The 19,022-nt window shown below is 52.3% G+C and overlaps 1 protein-coding gene across 1 annotated transcript in view; it reads left to right on the top strand.

Annotated features, from left to right (window-relative positions):
- The window catches only part of LRRFIP1 (LRR binding FLII interacting protein 1), a gene marked incomplete at its 5' end in the record, with an annotated part of 72,536 nt that extends 54,683 nt beyond the window's left edge, over nt 1–17,853 (top strand). Inside the window, 7 exons of the mRNA XM_029932855.1 lie at nt 7–99; nt 1,592–1,733; nt 11,754–11,803; nt 13,373–13,490; nt 14,278–14,357; nt 15,426–15,530; nt 17,028–17,853. Of these exons, the coding sequence (XP_029788715.1) occupies nt 7–99; nt 1,592–1,733; nt 11,754–11,803; nt 13,373–13,490; nt 14,278–14,357; nt 15,426–15,530; nt 17,028–17,138 (699 nt within the window). The remainder of the gene's footprint in view (nt 1–6; nt 100–1,591; nt 1,734–11,753; nt 11,804–13,372; nt 13,491–14,277; nt 14,358–15,425; nt 15,531–17,027) is intronic.
- Between the last annotated feature and the right edge of the window lie 1,169 nt (nt 17,854–19,022).

Here is a 19,022-nt window from a genome sequence, read left to right as displayed (position 1 = left end):
ACCCAGGCGTTAGAGAGGCAGAAAGAGTTCTTTGATTCCATAAGGAGTGACCGAGATGACCTTAGAGAAGAAGTAGTCATGCTGAAAGAGGAACTGAAGGTATGAAGCCAAAGTGTAGCGAAAACCAAACCCCGCGTGACGGCCGATTCCGGGATTCTTGGCAATGACTGTGTGTGTGAACTGGTGTTAGTTCATTTGTGTTATTGGTTTTCATTGTGTTTTTTTGTTAATGTTGATTTTTGAGAAAGAGAGAGAAAGAGAGCATGCACAAACAGGGGAGGGGCAGAAAGAGAAGGAGACACAGAATCTGAAGCAGGCTCCAGGCTCTGAGTTGTCAGCACAGAGCCCGACATGGGGCTCAACCCTGCAAACCATAAGATCATGACCTGAGCTGAAATGTGGCCCTAACCTGCCTGACCCCCCAGGCACCCCAGATTTTAGTCCTGTTAGTTACAGAGCTTAGGCTCACTGACTGAAGAGGCACACCAAATGAACGTAGGTTCCCTTGGGTCTGTTTATAAGCGTATCTGATCTCAAAAGCAATTCTAATTATCAAGAATTTTCTGGGTTTTTTTCTCACACACATTAATAAATGCTCCAGGACATTACTCAGATAGAGAACACACGTGTTTCTTTATACCAAAGACTCAAATGGAAGGACTTCTCCAGCTGAACAGCGGTGTGGGCGAGGCCCCTTGCTAATTAGACTTCGCGGCCCAGTGGTTTGAGGAAAGTTCCATGTCCTGGTTGGGCCAAGTCAGGGGATCTTCAGCTGCTGGCTGGACACTGAGTTAAGAAAAACGGACTCCGGGTGGGTTATCAGCCTTGTAGGACACCGAGTTGGGAGAGGGTCGGGCCCTGGCAAACTCCTGCATCGGCAGGGGGAACGTGTCAATGTCAGCTGCTTACAGTCAGGGGTCAAGGCCAGTGCGGTCTACCAGAGGGGCGGGCTTCTGTCGTGCTCCTCCCAGACCTGCGAGCCCAGTGCGGGGGCCTCCCCCAGGCTCAGGGAGACCGCGGGGGGCCGCAGGGGGCACTCGTGACCTGCACAGCCCGGAGTTGCCAAGTGTTAACTGTTGTTAGAGTGTTTCGCTGCGAAATGAGCATGAATTCTATTTCCTCTGAAGAAAGCGAACATTCCAGCCACTTAATTCCCTCTTTAGCATAAGTTGTGCTTACTCCTTTTAGAACACGCACATAACCTCTTCCTGTCTCTGTCTTTTTAAAGAATGCACCCAGGGTTTTGAAAGTGAGGTCACTTGACAGTGACTGGCTTGGCGCCCTCCTCTGTGGCAGCCTGCAGGCCCCTCCCTGCGGTGACAGGGGTGCCTGTCCATAGTGTCTTGTCACCAGCATGTCAAGGCACGGGATTGATCGGAGCCTGTAAGAAAGAGGCAGCCCTTGGAGGAAGACGTCCCGGATTTGTGTGTGTTGATAGAATACTTATAAGTGTGGTGTCTACCACTGCTCCGACTCTGTGGAAGTTTCTGGACTTCAGGATCAATAGTTTCTTTTTAATAATTATCAGTAAAGCAGAGTGTAACCTGATATCAGTCAGCGAGTATTACACCGAGTCTGTGTTTGTTCCCAGAAACACGGAATAGTCCTCAATTCAGAGATCACGACCAACGGAGAGACCGCCGACACCCTAAACAACGTCGGACACCAAGGTCCTACCAAGTTAACGAAAGAAGAGGTAAACGCCCTCAAGGCGGTGGGCGACGGGCCGCTAGGTAAGTGCGGACGCTCCTTCGCGTTCTTCCGTCTTCCGGTCAACATCGGTGCACCCTCCATGCATTGTTGAATTGGCGTAATCATCACTGATCAATTAACAATCACCCAGCATGCCACGCGTCTGTCACTTCATGGGCGTCACCGCGTGTGGCTGGCGCGCGCCCCTGTGCTCACCACCGATGGCTGACGAGCGCGTCTCTCTCGCTTCTCAAAGCCGCCACGTGAAACTGAAATACAGGGGACATGGTCTCCAAGTTAAGGCACCGTTCTGGCAGTCCTGTTGGCCTTTCCTCAGAGGGGTGCCGAGTACGGCTTTCACGGCGCACATCTCTCGAAGGGTCAGAACAGCCAGGGCTGTGAAGCGAGTTAGTGACCCTGTTGGCCAGCGTTGCACATTCTAGGCACCATCCGGTCAGTGTGTCGAGGGCAGGAGGTGTCTGTGGACGGCAGTTTGGCGCTTGTGACATAGAGCCTGGTTGACATTCTCAAGCTGCCGCTCAGGTGTCCCAGGTGGGGGCGAGGCGGACAGGCGGCCCCAGGCGGGGGGCTGAGTGTGGTCAGAGTGAGAGCTGTACCCTAGCGACAAGAGTCTGAACATGCCCTCCCCTGTGTCAGAGGCGCTGTCCCTCTGTAGGTCACGTTTTGTTTCTGAAAGAGTATAAATTGGGAAATCAGCAGATCGTTAGGAGTATCTGGTGCAGCTTGCCAATACCTGAAGAGACTTACCCGTTAAGGTTTGTCTTAATATTTGGCTTCTGGATAAGCCTTCGGAATCCGGCGCGCCGCCTGGAGTTGCAGCCCAGCAGATAGGGCCTGACTCGTCACATACAACCCCTGCACCCCTGCTTTTTTTTTTTTTTTACATTTATTTATTTTTGAGAGACAGAGAGAGGCAGAGCGCAAGTGGGGGAGGGGCAGAGAGAGGGAGACACAGAATCCGAAGCAGCTCCAGGTGCTGAGCTGTCAGCACAGAGCCTGACGCGGGGCTAGAATCCACAAACCGTGAGATCATGACCTGAGCCGAAGCCGGACACTTAACCGACTGAGCCCCCCAGGCGCCCCTGCGCCCCTGCTTGTAACAGGGAGGCCGGAAGGCAGCCAGGGCCCGTGACTTTGAGTTCCCTGTAGAGGCCTTCACCGTACTTCCTTTAAGGAAACGTAGAAACCTGGGGGCCCGAGCCTCTCGGCCCGCTTCCTAGGGAGACGCTTCATCTCCTTCAGGCCTCCTGCACGCACACAGCACGTTCGAGGTGCGGAAGTTGCTGACGGAGGAGAGATGCTCTGGCTTCCCTCGCACCTCTGTGGTAGCTCCGCGAGTCGCTGGGACTCCGGCGTGTGCTCGTGTTCATACATGCAGCTTCCAAATCTTTGTTAACCGCTTGAAACCAACCCTTCCAGAACCAGAAATGCCACCTTTATAAGTGGTCTCCACATGTGTTTTGACCGCAAATCCCTATCAGTAAAGAATTATGGGAACTCTCCAATATGTACATTTTAAATTTACACACATACATATGTATTTGTGGATCGTGCGTGTACAGTGTTTCATCAGTGCACAACGTGTATTTTAGAAACATGTGCCCTGACAGACATCTCTAAAGGGTGAAGCAAAACTAGCTCCCCCTGCTTCGCCCATTTTGTCTGGGGTGAGCGCACCCACCTGTGGAGACCACGGTCTTGTAAAATTATCAGGTTTTCACTTCGCAGCAGCATGGCGTCAAACCCGCCATGGGCGTGCGTCTGTTTGGAGACTCTGAGCTGTACGCGTTGGTTCCAGCGTAGTAACGTGGTTTTTTTAGTTCTTAACTCTTTAGTCGGTGAATGGCGGAGCGTTAGTTAAGTGGCCATCTTGCCCCTGAGCGCTGACCCCTGCTGGAAACCCCCCGCCCCCGAGGGGACGGGGCAGGGGTGTTCCGGGCACAGGCGCCTCCTCAGCAGGTGGGAGGGCGATTTCCTTTCGCCTCGTCTGAGCCGTTTCAGGGGCCTGAGGGTTTCTGACGCGTGCGGGGTCCTGGAGCCCTGGGGCAGCAGCGCAGGTGGACGGCCGAGGAAGCGCGAGCGGCCCAGACGCGCTCTTGGAGATGAGAAGAGGGGAAGGACCTCTGGGTGGTTCTCACACCCTCATTTCGGACTGTTTGGCTGCCTGATCCAGAGCTCTGTTTGTGACAATTTAACGGCACCCTTTGAAAATCAGTTCCCACAAAGATGGCCGCCACTCTTGCCTCGGCGATGGCGGCAGCGGCCTTCACTGATCAGATGTTGGCTAACGCAATGGCTGCTTTGCCGCACAGACCTGGCGAGGGCTTCTGTTTCGTGTGATTCTCTGACGATTCTCTCTCCTTAGGAGCGGGGCTGGGGGGGGGGGGGAGAGAACATGGGTTTATGCTGTAATATGTGTTAAGCGGTCGCCACATCACGGGGTCCCTTCAATTTTCTCAATGGTCTTCTAGGAAGAGCCAGTGAAGTGGAGGTGAAAAGCGAAATTGTGGAGAATGTGGGGGAAAAAGGAGTCTTGCAGCATACTGAGCAAGAACAGCACAAAGAGGACCCAGCCCGGGAGCGTGTGGACACAGAGGTGTTCCATCCTGGCAGAGATGCCAAGGACCAGAAAGCCTCTGAAGACAGGGCCCCCTCGCTAGGAGTCTTAGCAAACGGTCCAGATGGGGAACAGGGCCAAACCTGGGATCTAGAGAACGCTCCCTCCGTTGAAGACGCAGAGCAGGCTGAGTCCGGTGAGGTCACACACACACCGGACGATAGGACTGCGGCTTCCCTGGAGCGGTCCAGCGGCTCGGGCGATTTAGATGGTGGAAGTCCAGGTGCCGGGAGCGGGCGTGACGGTTATAGCGCCTCGGATGTCCGAAGCCAAAGCAGAGAATCTGGAGAAGCGCAGGAAGGTTGGCAGACCGGCCCGGGAGCGGGCAGCGCAAAGCCCGGTCAAGACTCTGCATCTCCACAAGTATCTGAAGTCGGAGGGCTGGCCAGTGTAGACGTGGGGGAGCAAGCTGGGAGCCCCCCAGAGGGTGTGGCGGAGGCAGGGCTACCGGGGCTTGGGGAGCAGGCGGGCACAGTCGCCAACGGCCCTCCGAGGTATAGCAGTGACACCAGGAGGGATGATGAAAGGCACGTGGTAGATGCCCCCACAGAGTTGGATCCAAGCTCAGGGCCCGATCTAGAGAAAGAGGCCCCCGGGCAGGGAGTTGCTGAGCTCCAAGAGTTCCCCGTTGAGAGCACGGCAGTAGGTGGGGAGAGCGAGGAGAAGGACCAGGAAAGGGCGCTGAGGGCTGAGAAACCAATCCAGACGGAAGGGCAGAACATTCCTTGTTGCCCAGCAGCCAAAAGCAGCCCTCAGGGAGCGGCGGGCCCAAGCGTGGCAGACCCAGAAAGCGAGCCCCTAGACACGAAAGAACCCGAGGAAGGAAAGAATGACCAACAGGGAGAGGCATCGGATTCGTCCCAAAAGAAGACGAAGAACAAGAAGAAGAAGAACAAGAAGAAGAAACCACCGACGCCTGTAGAAAGCCTAAACGATGTTAAGAAAGAGTTAACCTTTCAGAACCCAGATTTAAGTGAAGTTAAGGAAGAAGAGCAGGTAAATTTTACTGATGAAAAATCAGCTGTAGAAGCACAAGATGAGGTACCTGAAAGCCCAAAAAAGGAAAGTGTAGCAGGAACCGGTGGAAATGTCGGTGGTCCAGAAAATCCTGAAGTTGAGTTGAATGAAAACCGTGACCAAGAAGACAGTGATGTCAACACTACGGCAGGGAAAGAAGCCGCTGACGGCGACACGCTGGGGCCGGGCGATGACACAACCCAGTCGTCAGGCGCGTGCGCCGGCGATGAGGAGCCAGACGAAGCCGAGGCCGTTGTAAGAGATGAGGCTAAAGAAGATGGCGCCGCCGCCGGCGTCCCGGAACCGGGCAGCGCCCTGCTGGAGAACGGAGGTCCCCTCGCGGACCTCGACGGCGCCTCTCAAACAGGAAGTCCGCAGCGGCAGGAGATGGCGGAGTGCCCCAGTCCCACAGTCAGGAAGGCTGTGGAAAATGAGGATGACTCGGCAGCTTCAGGGGAGCTGGGAGCCCCCGAATCAGACCCGCCGAGCGGCGGAAGCGAGAAGGGCAAAAGCAAAGAGGACTGTAGGCTGTCGTAGTGGGGCTGAGGCGGCGGCGGGGGGCCGGGGCGCACGGGGGGGGGGGGGGGGGGGGGGGGGGGGGGGGGCGGCAGGCTGGTCTGCCCCCCCCACCCTCTCTACAACGTTCCACACGGATGCAGATGTGCCACGTGACAATCAGCCACGCGCTGCCCACCACATTGAGTTCTAGACTGTTACTTGGGGATGTATCCTTCCGCGTGAAGCCTGTCACCCTGATTAGGAAGAAAGACACCCTTGGAACCAGTATACATTCTAACCGAGAGCACTCCGGTCGCGTCACACATAACGCACACTTCGCATTTCTGCTTAAAATCAAAATAAAGCAATTTAGCATTTGCCTTAGGCCGATCTTGACCGAATCGGTCCGCATACCATTGACCAAATGGCATTCTGAGATTTCCACGGTGTAAGCATAGTGATATTTAAATTGATTTGTCTCGTTCAAATGCATGTATTTTCATATTTGATTTTGATGTGTACGTTATAACCTATGAGATCTTTTATTTTAAAAAATGATAAATGGCCAAAGAGCATATAGGTCACTGCGTGATAAGATTTGCACCTTAGGACAGTGATACATCATGTTAGGGATAAGAAATAAATACCTTCTAGCACTGGGAGATCTTACTTCCCTTTACCTCATTTAAATATTTTATCTCAAACCAATACCTTTTGATCTCATTGTTAATGATACCCTAATTTGTTTTGTAGATTTTGACCTCGCTTTGTGCGGATTATGTACCAAAGGCATTTTATACAAAGATTTTTTTTTTTGTTTCTGGAAGAAATGTATGTTCAAATTGCACTTCCTGGTGCAGTATTTGTGTGGGGGGACCATTTCTAAAATTGATTTTTTTAACCTTAAAATTACTTCTCTTTCTATTTGTCTAACTGTTACTCAGATGAGCAATACGAAAGGTGGCCGTTTTGTGTGCAAACTGCTATTTGGACTATAACCAGATATTTTAAGTACAGACTCGCTTTTTGGTGTTTTGGTATAAATATTTTCATTTGCTGTTTCTCAATATATTCTTATTGGAAAATTCTCGAGTTGATCTTCCTGGAGGAAATATATCTTTTCTATATAAGGAAGCCTTTTAAAAAAAAATTGTAAAGTTAAATAAAAAAGTATCCAGATTACAAAACTGAACATTATGAATTCTGTGGACACTTTATGAGACTCTATGCATCCATGTCACTGTTACCAGATACAATTGAGTGCAAACAAGACCAGAACCTCAATAAAACTTGAGGCAAGCGTGTTATTATGTAACTGAAATAAAAAAAACATTTTCTAATCTTACAAGCCTGCGATTCCAGTCTTTGGCCTGCTTGAGTTCTGACTGGCTGCTACGTGCTGTGATCGTTAAAGTAGTGACACTTCCAGGCTGCGGATCCCCATCCGCCTCGTGTGAAGGTGCCCAGTGCCCTTGGTCAGTAATGACTCAGCTTCTCTCCCGGCCCCGAGGCCAGGGCCAGTGTTGGGTCCTCCCGGGAGAATGGCGACCTTCCGTCACAGACCCCGTGTGACCTGTGAGTCTGGTGAGGAACCCCAGTAGCCCCGTCCTGTCACTCTGCTAACCTGTCCCAGTATGTAGACTGTTTGGAAGAATATGGTGAAAATAAGCATTGGGTCTTCTGTGTAAGTGTCCTGAGGTCAGGGACCCAAAAAACCGTCTCCCCCAGCGCCGTCTACGTGGACAAATACAAGGCTTGCTAGAGACTCAAGTCCGAGGACTGCAAAGGACTTGAAAGGGGGCGGGCAGATGCCCATAACTTCAGCAAAGCTGCGTCCACCCTGGAATGCACGTCCAGAAACGGCTCTCATTCCTTCTTCCAGAGGCCCCTGGGGAGGTGACTCAACTACCAAACTCACTAAACGGTGTGATCATCCAACCACTTGGAGGTCTTTCTTTGCTCTCTTACTCAACAGCACATGTAAGGGCACTGTGGCACACTTCATACCCCGCAGGCCAGCTGTCCGTGGTCTCGATTATCCACTCATTCATTTAAGTAACGGACTTTTTGACCACGTCGTATCTGGAAAGCGCTAGGCCAGTGGGCAAGCAGGTATCAGCCAGCTCCTAGGGGAAGTGGACACCGAGAATCAGCAAGTGAGCGAGGAAAGGAAAAAGGGATTCTGAACAGCCACCCCATTTCTTGATAATCTGAGAGCCTTCGGTGTTAGCATCAGTGATCCTGCCCCAAAGGGGAAAGGACGTGGTAGCACGGTGATGGATGTCCACGCGGAGGCCCTTACAGTTACCGAGAAAGCCTCACCTTAGGGATATTAGGTCAGGAAGGCACAGGGGCATATGAGGCAATTTGGAAAGATGGACTCAGAAAAGAATGGGAAGTCTACCTGGGAGCCACATCCCCAGAGGAACCCAGGCCCCTGAGATGTGAGCATGATCCAAACCGAGGAGAGCGCCAATCACTGACGCCTTCAGTCCAAAAACGAGGTTATTTGCCAACCCCAAACCAGAACATATCACTGTATATAAGATGAAAATCTTCCTTCCAAAGTATAATTAAGTGTGATTATGAGTATATGCAGAAAGCCGGGAAAGGGAGCACAATTTTGAATTACGGCTTGTTACGATACACACAGGTTGAGAAGCAATGAGGTTTTTTCCGAGGGTTTTTAGGAATGGGATGGATGGCCCTGAGTTTGAGGGAAGGGAAGACCCGAACATTTACATTTCCGCTGTCGCTAGGGCCCTCTGGGCTCGTTCTGGGGGTTTCCTAGGACAGACAGCTTTCCCAGGACACCCCCCTGTACAGCCCGCCATCTGAGCCAGGGGACGTCTGAGATCTGCTCCCAGTGCCCGGGCTCCGGGAGGAGACGGGGGGCCCTGAGTCACGTTAGAATACATGCGCATTCAGTGCGGTGACTGCCTATGACGAACACGTTGTCTTTCAGGAGAAAAAGCCCTCCCTCTCTCCTCTGCGCCCTATCCATCGGGCCTCTCACAGCAAGGCTGACGTTGTTTTCAGGGTGTGAATGACGCCGGTGGGGGCTGATGTTCACAGTCCCCATCTGCACAGACCTCTCGGGCCCTGTAGACGGGGAACATCCCTGTCCGTGTTCTGCCCTTTGCAGGAAGGAGATGTCCTCCCGGAGGAAGGGCTGGCCCCGGGACCGTGGGGAGGACAGTCAGACTAGTGCAAGGAGTGTTCCTTGAGAGACCTCAGCCTCTCCCTCCCTCTCGTTGCAAACGCACACTGGAGGTGACTTGTCCTCTGCCGTGGGGAGAGGAGGCCTGACCCCACGATGGCTGAAATCAACCCCCACAAGGAGAATTATGCTCCCGGTCGCGTATTATTATGAGCAAACTACTCACCGTCGCCGTCTTCGTTTGCTCTCTGAAAATGGAGTCGGAACCTGCTCTCTGGAGCCGTGTGCCCGATCTGGGCGAGGCAGTGCAGAGAAGGAGGGCTCGGGGGCTGTGGTGGCTGCCCGTGGGCGACAGACTGCCTGCACAGGCGTGACGATGTGCAGACGAGAAGAATGACCAAGAAGACCAGGGGGGCCCAGAGACTTCCGGAGCCGTCTGCACTGGCTGCGCCCGTCCCGAGACCTTGTCACTCCAAGTGTTTCTCATGTCACGGGTCTCTTCACACGTGCCCCAGAAAGTTTATCGGAGTTTAATACAGAAAAAGCAGACTCAAAACAGCTGAACCCTTTTAATAGCCAACTCAGTTTGACTTCTCAGTTTAAGAGCAAACTCAGAAGTTGAAGCACTGGGACTTCGCTTTCTTTGACGCCTTGTTTCTAAAAACTGCGATAGTTTGTATGTTTGTAACTGGGTGTTATGGGCCAGCGATGAGCCGTAACACTTCGTAAATACAGGGCAGAGGTGGGTGTGCGGTGCTCTGGTGAGGCGTTACAGGAACCAGCACACCGACAGTGCCCCACCGGGCAATCAGCAAACCAGACTTGGGTTTTAAAACTGAAAAAAAAAATTGTAGCACTGCAAACAGTGGGGCCTGGCTTCTTCATACCAAATTAATTTGCTCCTTTCTTTTTTCCCTGTTTTTGAACATTTTTGTTTTAAACTTCCTCTCCAGTTCTGCTTCCAAACTTTTCTTTCTTAAAAGTTTACTTCTCGGGGCACCTGGGTGGCTCAGTCGGTTAAGCATCCGACTTCAGCTTGGGTCATGATCTCTCAGTCGTGAGTTCGAGCCCCACGTCAGGCTCTGTGCAGACAGCTCAGAGCCTGGAGCCTGCTTCCGATTCTGTGACTCCCTCTCTCTCCGTCCCTGCTTGTTCTCTGTCTCTCTCAAAAATAATAAACGTTGAAAATAATTTTTAAAAAGAACTTTACTTCTCTGTTTTCGTGTTCTCACCGTAAGAGTGAAGGTCATGTTATCCTTACATTTTGTTTGCTAGCTCTCTGATTACATCCTAACGTGGATTTCATACTTACCACCAGGATATTGGAAGTCTCCTAGTAGAAAGAACTATCATAATAAAATTGTACCATAGGTAGGTGAGCTTCAAGATCATTTTCAGGTACATACAGTGCTACTTACAATGCCTATAGTTTTTGCATACAGACTATAAGATAAAATAAAAAGTAATATTGAATCAAGAGCTGGGTTTGTAACATTTTCATTTCAGCTTTGGCTGGGCTTGCAGAAGAGAAAGAATAAGATATCAGAAGCAACTGGGTTATGTACATTAAAATAGAACTCCAGAGGTTCATAAATTTATGCTTGACATTTCTGGTGTCACTTCTTTTGTAATTGAAAATAACAACTTGGGGTGTTTGGAAAAACAGCTTTGAGAATGTGTGTAACTTGGGCAAGCATGTTAGATAGGTGATTGTTTCTCTAGATGAAAACAAATTGCATTGTATACAGATTATTTCCTTTCCACGGGGGGAGTCAGAGCTGCGCAGTGAGAGCCGTGTGCCGTCAGGAGTAAGCGTCTGGGGCCAGGAGTTCGGCTCCGATGCCAAGGTCCAGGTTCAGATCCGGAGCATCGGAGGTGTGCCGTGCTTAGGGGTGCGGCTCTGAGGACAGCTCTTAGCTCGGGTGCTCGCCTGCCGAGGAGGGACAGAGTAGCAAGGCGCACCTGCGGGGTTTGCGGTCGAAGACGCGCCTGCTAGAGCCCAGTGGGGACACGGTGACGGCGAGGGACCCATGAGCATCACTGTCACCGTCACACCATCCCAGTCTGTCCTTTAAAGTGGTGTAGGGTAGGTTTTGCCCAAACCCAGCCCTTGGTCTCCTCCTCCGTACTCAAGATCGTATTCCTCGACACCCCTTCAGAGAAATGTTTCGGGGGCTGGGGGGTTTTGAGATGCATCTGTATCTGAGTGGCGGGAAGGTGACAGAAACCTAGCGCATTACTGCGTCTTTGTCAAGACAGTATCCACTCTTGACCAGCGGGTTAGCAGATGCGTTGTCAGGCAGACTTAGAGTTCACGGACACGTAGTCACAGCCTGTAGAGAACAGAGTGATAAATTCTTCCCGGACATAAGCTTGCCAAGGCGAGGACCATGAAAACGGCGGGGATGCGTATCACGGCGCTCGATGTGGGTGTACCTTGCTGATGATGTTAAACCGTGAGGCCTGTGAGCTCTTGTGTTGCAGTGGTTTGGCCCTAGAGCTCTTGCATGCTAACCCAAAGCAGAAGAGTAGCCCGTGTGCGTGCAGCCGGACGCCGGCCCGATGAGATAAGCATGTTGTCCCTCGGCCGACGCCCTCCCCCGTCCTGTCTGTGGCCTCATCCGCTGTGGTACGTGTGTAACACCATCATGCGTTTCACTAACCCCGACGCCCATCCTTCGGTTCAGCATCTGCGGAAAGGTGCGCTACACGGATTCACCTCAACCTCTGTCTTTTTGATTTCTTTAGATATTAGGTTGAAAAGGCTTCTTGACGAACGGGAATGCTTATTGGAACAGGTAACAATCTTTTTATTCCTTCTCCAACGGGGGGCACCTGAAACTGACCACCTTTCCATACTTAACTTCCTCCTCGATCGGGAAAACCCGACGTTATCATGCCTGACGATGGTTATCAAGCCAACCTGTGTTCTTAATATTTTTATCCAAGGAGGACATCATGGGTCCTCTGGGGTTCAGAGAGGATGTCCCCAAAGACTCAAGGCCATGGAACTGAATTTGGGACGCTCACGCAAATTGCTGCTTAAAATAAATACTTATGTGAAGAGCTAGGTTAACCACGGAGGCAGTGAGGCGAGAGCTTTGCGGAGTCACCCCAGAGCCCGCTTCTCTCACGCCTGCTCCAGGAAGCGGGGTCAGCCATCTGCACCCCTGTCCAGGAGGCGTTCTCTCCTTCCGGCCGATCGAAGCTGTTTCCATTGTGGCTCACCTGCGCGGCTCTTTTCCACCCCAGGAAACCCTCGCCAGCTGCCCCATTGGGTCTTTTCCTGCACAGCCTAGTTATTAAATCATCCCACAGTCACCGGGTAAGGAGACTGCGCTCCCCCCACTCTCCGTCATCAGCCTAACCAGCAGTATCTTTGCCTTCCTTGTTATAATTCTGTTGAAGATTTGTCTCAGAGTGGGGGACAGCACTCCATGTGGTGACAGCATTGAGGGTCCTTTAATCTTCTGAGAACATGTATCCATCGTAATTCCGTACTTATTTTCTTAGAGCAGCGTGTGGCAATGGTCAGTAGAGGCAGGAGGTCTGATCACATAGTGCTGGTCGTTCGGGGAGACCGGGTCCCTCCGGGTCCTCCCCCCCCCCCCCAGGGCCACCAGGGCCACAGTTAACAGCACAAGGGCTGGAGACATCGTAACGTTCTATAGTCCCGGCTGCTGCCTGCATTTCTGCCTCTCCCTGCCTCTCCTGAGGAGGAGAGAGCTCTGCAGGAGCCCAGCTCCTTGAAGACGGCACCCTCGCTCCGTGGCCAGGCTCTATGAGCGACCACACCATTCTGCTGGGCACATGATTACAGTATTTCTGTGCCTAGAAGGCTCCAGAAGGCCCTTCCTGGCTTCTTAATGACTAAACAAAAGGTCACCCGCACACTGACTTGCTAACTCTTAGATAAACGTATCAAGTGTTTTTTTGTACAATCTCCACCTGAATTCAAGAGGAATTTCAAACTTAGAAATGACCTTTCACCCAGAGTTACAAAATAACGTGCCTGATATTGCAAACCTAATTCCATCTTCACCCAGTTTACTATTACTTTCTGAGAAAAGCACTAATCGGCCAAAAGTTCTTCGTTTACTTACTGGGTTTGACGATTAAGGGAAGAGACTCCCTACGGTGGCTGGTAGATTGTCACCTCCTACTACATTTTTCTGGTACTTGGTTACGTAACCCCTATCTCTTCGGCACCTTGGAGACACATGAAATAATTCCAGAGCGACGTCTAACTGTATTGATGGGGTATTGTTTCTTTCCATGCTGCTTCCTTCCCGGTAGGCTCTACGCTCAGCGTTTCAGTCTCCTTGAGAATTGAGAAATTCACATATCTTATCGGTGGGTGTTTTCAGATTAAGAAACTCAAAGGGCAGCTGGAAGAGAGACAGAAGAACGGAAAGTTAGACCACCTGCGTCCTGGAGACGACATCTTAGAAAACGGGACAGACGTGCATGTAATGGACCTACAAAGTAAATGTCAACCCTTGTGTAGAAGCAAATGCTTTGCGTGTCCTATTTTTATCATACTTGTGCTGGAAGAGAAACACCATCCTGGAAGAGAAAGCCTAGGGTTCCCCCTGGCTCCCCCAAAAGCCTTGAGCACAACAGTGGGAAGAGGTTTCTGGGTGGCATTGACCAAGGATGGGCAGGCGGGCAGAGCATCAGACGTTCCTGCCTGAGCCTCAGAGGTAGAGCAGGTGCACCAAGATACCACCATATGACCCACTGTGAGAAACCGTATTGACAATGCTGGGTACAACTGCCTTTTTTTTTTAATGTTGATTTATTTTCAAGACACAGAGATAGAGCATGCGTCGGGGAGGGGCAGAAAGAGAGGGAGACACAGAATCCGAAGCAGGCTCCAGGCTCTGAGCTGTCAGCACAGAGCCTGATGCGGGGCTCGAACCCACAGACTGTGAGATCATGACCCGAGCCAAAGTCAGACGCTTAACTGACTGAGCCACCCAGGCGCCCCTTTCGATTAGCCTGTTGTATGGAAAAATTCAAAGGCATTTTTCTATACAAGTAAGCCAGAAAGGAGATAAAATTACCCCCAGCCTCTCCCCCACCCCCTCCCCTGCCTGGCACTAGCCCTCCTGCGCCTTCTGTCTCAGCTCTACCAGGTGTGGGCTGCAGGCCAGAACGTACAGATGTGCATGCCAGTTACTACGGAAAGGCTTGGTTTCTAGTAACTACTGTTTAAACACTTTAAACAGCCCAAGAGCTTAACACATTTTCCTTCTCTTTCAACCTTCAGGGGATGCCAACAGGCAGATCAGCGACCTCAAATTTAAACTTGCAAAGTCTGAGCAAGAGATAACCGCATTAGAACAAAATGTACGTGCACGCTTTTCAGCAACATTGGACAGAGTGAATGTGATGACTTAACACGTGGTGCTTGCTAGAACTCGCTCGGAAAGGCTGACACAGAGAGAAGCAGGCAGAGGTTTCTAGAACCAAAAAGGATCCTCAGTGTGTTTCCTGCAGAGAGAAGGGAAGGGGAGATCACCGTCAGGATTGGGGTTGTTACAATGGATACTCACCGTTAGACATAATGCTTGTCTGGAGAAAATAGCTAATGTGGCTGGGCGGTTTTTCAGTTTCTTCTTTAAAGAAAATGTATGTAATTAAAAGGCACTTTTGGTAGGGACATCCCTCTCGCCTGGGTTTTTCTGTCTTTCCCAACCAGGTGACTCTCTCTCTCTGGTTTCTAGATTTGGGGTACTCATGCCTCTAGCATACTGGGCAAAATTTGGGGCAAATGGTGTCCTAACCAAAGGGAAAGATAAAAATGGCACTCTCCCCCCACCCCACCCCCAGTTATGGGTCTACATGGCTAGAACATTGGGGATGTTTGAGGGAAGAGAAATGAGAACGGGGAAGCACACGGTGGTCTCCGTGGCCGAGACGCCCCGCTGTCCCGTGGCTGCTCCTGTCTCTCACCACAGACCTGGCTGCAGATGGCCATCCCAAGCCCTCCGTCTTCTCCCCCTACTATTTCCTGGGCTTTCCTTCTCTCTTCCTCCCTCCGCACCATGCCACCCCAGGAGACACTGGACCAGCGCCGCGGTCCTTTGCCGAAGCATTGTGCTGCATCGGCCTGCCTTCTCCGGCAGCATGGTCCCCAAAGGGAAGGGGACGGCAGCACTGTGTGGGGGGGAGGCCGCTTCTGGACCAGGGGTCAGAGAGGGAATGAGGCCCTGACAGGTGTCGGCACTGGGTTGCTCCAAACGGCTTGCTTGGCGGGAGCCTATGTAATAGCCCGAAGTTCTAGGTCATGGCGATTTGCATCGTCCGTCCTCCCCATCTCACAGGCCACACCCCTCAGTCTCACGTGTGCTAACGCCACTAGAGAAAGAGAACGGGCCTATTAACTTATATGTACGGTGTTTCCCTTCCTTACAGGTAATAAGGTTAGAGAGTCAAGTATCACGTTATAAATCGGCAGCTGAAAATGCCGAAAAGATAGAAGATGAACTTAAGGCTGAAAAACGGAAACTCCAAAGAGAGGTAAATGTTCTAGGCTGTTTCCAGGGAAAGAGTGGGAAGTGATTGTGTAGCTGGCTGCAGAGGCAGCAGCTGCCGGGGGGAAATCTGGGGCCAAATCACGGTCGTCGTGGTCACCACCCTCGGTGGCCCACCTTCCCAGGGCTGCGCGAGAGTCCGTCCTTGTCCCCAGCCTTCTCTCTAGCTTCTCTCTAGTTCTCCTCCCCCTGGGGGGGTCTAACCCGAGGCCGGCTGGCAGGCCATCCCTGCAGCCCGTGCACTTCTTAGCCACCTGACCGTGGACGTCCCATCTCCTGGCCACGCTGCTGACGGATCTTCCCGCTCACCTTTTCTGGTTTTTTGGAAGTGTTCATTCCTGACGCTTCCCTGTCGTGTGGTCACACGTGGTCCTGCTTCCTTCTTAAAGGAAGCGTCTTATTCTTTAAAGATGTCAGACGCAGGGCGACTCAGTCCATTGAGTGTCTGACTTCGGTTCAGGTCATGATCTCATGGTTCATGCGTTTAAGCCCCATGTCGGGCTTGCTGCTTTCAGCACAGAGCTTGCTTTGGGTCCTCTGTCCCCCTCTCTCTTTGCCCCTCCTCCACTCATGCGCGCGTGCTCTCTCTCCTCTCTCTCTAAAATAAACATTAAAAAAAAGATGTCACACACAGCGGTTCTGTTTTCCACATCTGGACAGATTCGTGTCACCTTCGAGGGTCTGACTCTGGCTTCTTACTTCTGCCGGCCCAGGTGGCTTGTCCTTCGAGCGCTGGGTGTCTTGTGAATCTGTGCTTGATTTGGGTTTGTGGGAATGCTCCAGGCCTGACTTGGGGAGATGTCTTACCAAGAGGGCTTGCCTCTGCCTCCGCCCCGCCAGTGAGACGGGGTACCGGGGGAGCTAACCTGCTCCTGGACCCCAGCCACCCTCCGGGGAGGTTTTGGATCAGCAGCAGAGCCCCAGACTCTGTTCCCATGATGCATGTCTGCACAACCTGGGAAGGGGGGGGAGTGCTATTCTGTACCCCCCACCTTAGGGCACCTGCACTCTGCCCCCGCTGCCTGCCAGTCCCGGGGGCTCCCTGCTGCTGTGGCTTCCGTTCTGACCCCAGGCTCTGTGGCCCTGGCCCCAGGGTGGGACTGGCTTGGCCTCAGGCATCCTGCTTCGCTTACTGGCTGCAGAAGCCTTGCTGCCCGGGCTGTGGGGACCGACTCCTCCAGCGGGCCTGGGCTCTTCTCTCTCGGCCATCAGGTCCCCAAGACCGTGTCATGTCTGGGGTCAGGGTCAAGTTGTTTCAGAGGTTGACGGCTGCCTAGTGACTCATGAGGCGAGAATCTCATCCTCTGTGCACCTTAAGGGAGAGCTAAAAAAAATACGTCTGCACGCAGATACGTCTGCATGTCCTTCTGGGACCTCGGTGGGTCCAGGCCAAGACCTCACTTTCCAGTGGGCGCCTTGGCAGTCCTTTTACGTTTGGAGGAAGCAGGTTCCTCCAAGCGGCCTTTCATCTCTTTGCTTCCAGCTGCGCTGCGCATTGGACAAAACAGAGGAGCTTGAGGTGAGCAACGGCCACTTAGTCAAGCGTCTGGAGAAAATGAAAGCGAACCGGAGCGCGCTGCTGTCCCAGCAGTGAGCCCCAGCCTCGCTCCAGCCGGCCGGCGGACGGAGAGCACGGTTTCGGGGGCTTGCCTCCGCTGCCGGCCGGGATTGCTGCTTCGTCCCCCTGCTTCTGAGCGACCGTCCGCGGGGCACGGGGCTCCGGTCACCCCGGAGCCCCTGCAGCCACCCGGCGCCTCGTCTGCAGACCCGCCCCGGCCGGGGCCGCCGCTCCGAATCTGCGGGTCACTTTAACAAGCACAGCAGCCTCGCGCCGCCCTTGGCCATGGCAATCGAAGTAAAGGTTCAAATGGGACTTGAGTTTTCTTTTCCTGTGTCTTGCTGAAAATTGAGGGGAAATGTTACAGTGTTGGGACTGCCGTTGGGGGCACGACCTACAAATGTGAGCGACTTCAGTAGTATCTCTTAGTCTACGCTTTTCATACGCAAAACACTGTGGAACCACAAGCCGTTACCAAGTGAAACTCTCTCACTCGAAGCAAGGGGTCTGGAAGCAAAAAGTGACCTTAAGAAGACTCTTTCCAGGCAACAAATGAAGCTTTTCTAAGGGATTTTTGCCTCAGTTCAATCACAAGAATACTTTTTTCCAGGGTAATTAGGCAATAGCTCCACTGAAAAATGACAGCTTTTCATTTGCATCGTTTAATCCTTATATTTGGACTTGAAGTTTTAACTTCTTTTACAGAATGTACTGTTAGAAAAATTAAACAATGAAATGTTGAAAGACTTTAGCAACGTGGTTTGTGTTTTTCTTTCCGAGAAAGAGGATCCTCGTTTCATATTCATTGGTCTGTACGTTTTGGGTCATCTCTTTATTTTTTTAAACATATCAAATCAAGTAATTTTTCTTACCTTGTTAATAAAAAAAAGAGTATATTCACAGAATAAGAAGAGAGCAGTTATAAGAACTAGCATTCTTAGAATAAGAAGCAAACTGAGGAAGTTACAGGGTAAAGACAGCTACAGGTTCTTCAAGGACTAACGTCGAGGAAGCTTGGCTGCTTGCTGATGTTTGTTGCTCTGCGTGTTGGGCCTGACGTCACCTTGGCCACGCAGGCCACCTTCTCGAGACAGCAGCGAGTGCGAATCAAGGTGGTGTCACCCCCAAACTACCCGTGTGACACGGGGAGAGTGCTGGTGTGGGGGGCGTGGGTCGAGGGTGTCTGTTCGGGAAAACGCTCCCAGCACAGTGCGGAGGTCAGGAGGTCCTGTCCCCCGGCACCGTGTGGGTCCAGGACACACAAGGTTACCTTTCATTAGGGCACAAGGGGGGGGGCTCAGATCTCCGGGGCCAAGGACACCTGACAGCTCAGACCTCCTTCCTGAGCGCCCCTTAGGTAAGGTCGTCCAATCCCCCGTCCACAGGGCGGTGCCCACAGACACTGTGCCTCATGCGTCTTCAAGACCAGTGTTGATACAGAAACCTGCGCTTGCGCTCTCCCCGTGGAAGGTCACACTCCGCAGCAGCATGGTGTCTATGGTTACCTAAGATCGGTCAGGATACACTGGTTTCAAAAGACTCCCAAGTCTGAAATTCTACCTCGTGAGCGTTAAACCTTCCAAGCTCTTTCTACAGTGCAATGTATCGGGGTCCAGTCCAAAAACAGAACCCCCCAGGAATTTGAACAGGGCAAATTTAATATGAAGGAGGGTCAGCCCACCACGGGGCATTAACCCCGGAGAAGGGGTGGGAGGGAGAGCCCCCAAGGGAGGGCGAACTGGGGCTGAGACCTCCCTGGGGGGCCTGGGGCCACCACCCCTGCGGGGACAGACAAGTCGCAGGGTGCCAGGGGCTGACACCAGCAGGCAGGGAACCAGGCTGCCTGGAGTCGGCTGGAGCGCGGCACCTCTGGGTGGCACGCCACAGGCACCAGGAGGCGGCTTCCTGCACGGTGTCCCC

Source organism: Suricata suricatta, chromosome 3, assembly GCF_006229205.1.
Source record: "Suricata suricatta isolate VVHF042 chromosome 3, meerkat_22Aug2017_6uvM2_HiC, whole genome shotgun sequence".
In the NCBI taxonomy this organism is placed as follows: Eukaryota; Metazoa; Chordata; class Mammalia; order Carnivora; family Herpestidae; genus Suricata; species Suricata suricatta.
Note: the sequence above shows the minus strand (reverse complement) of the source record. Positions and strands in the feature narration are given on the sequence as shown.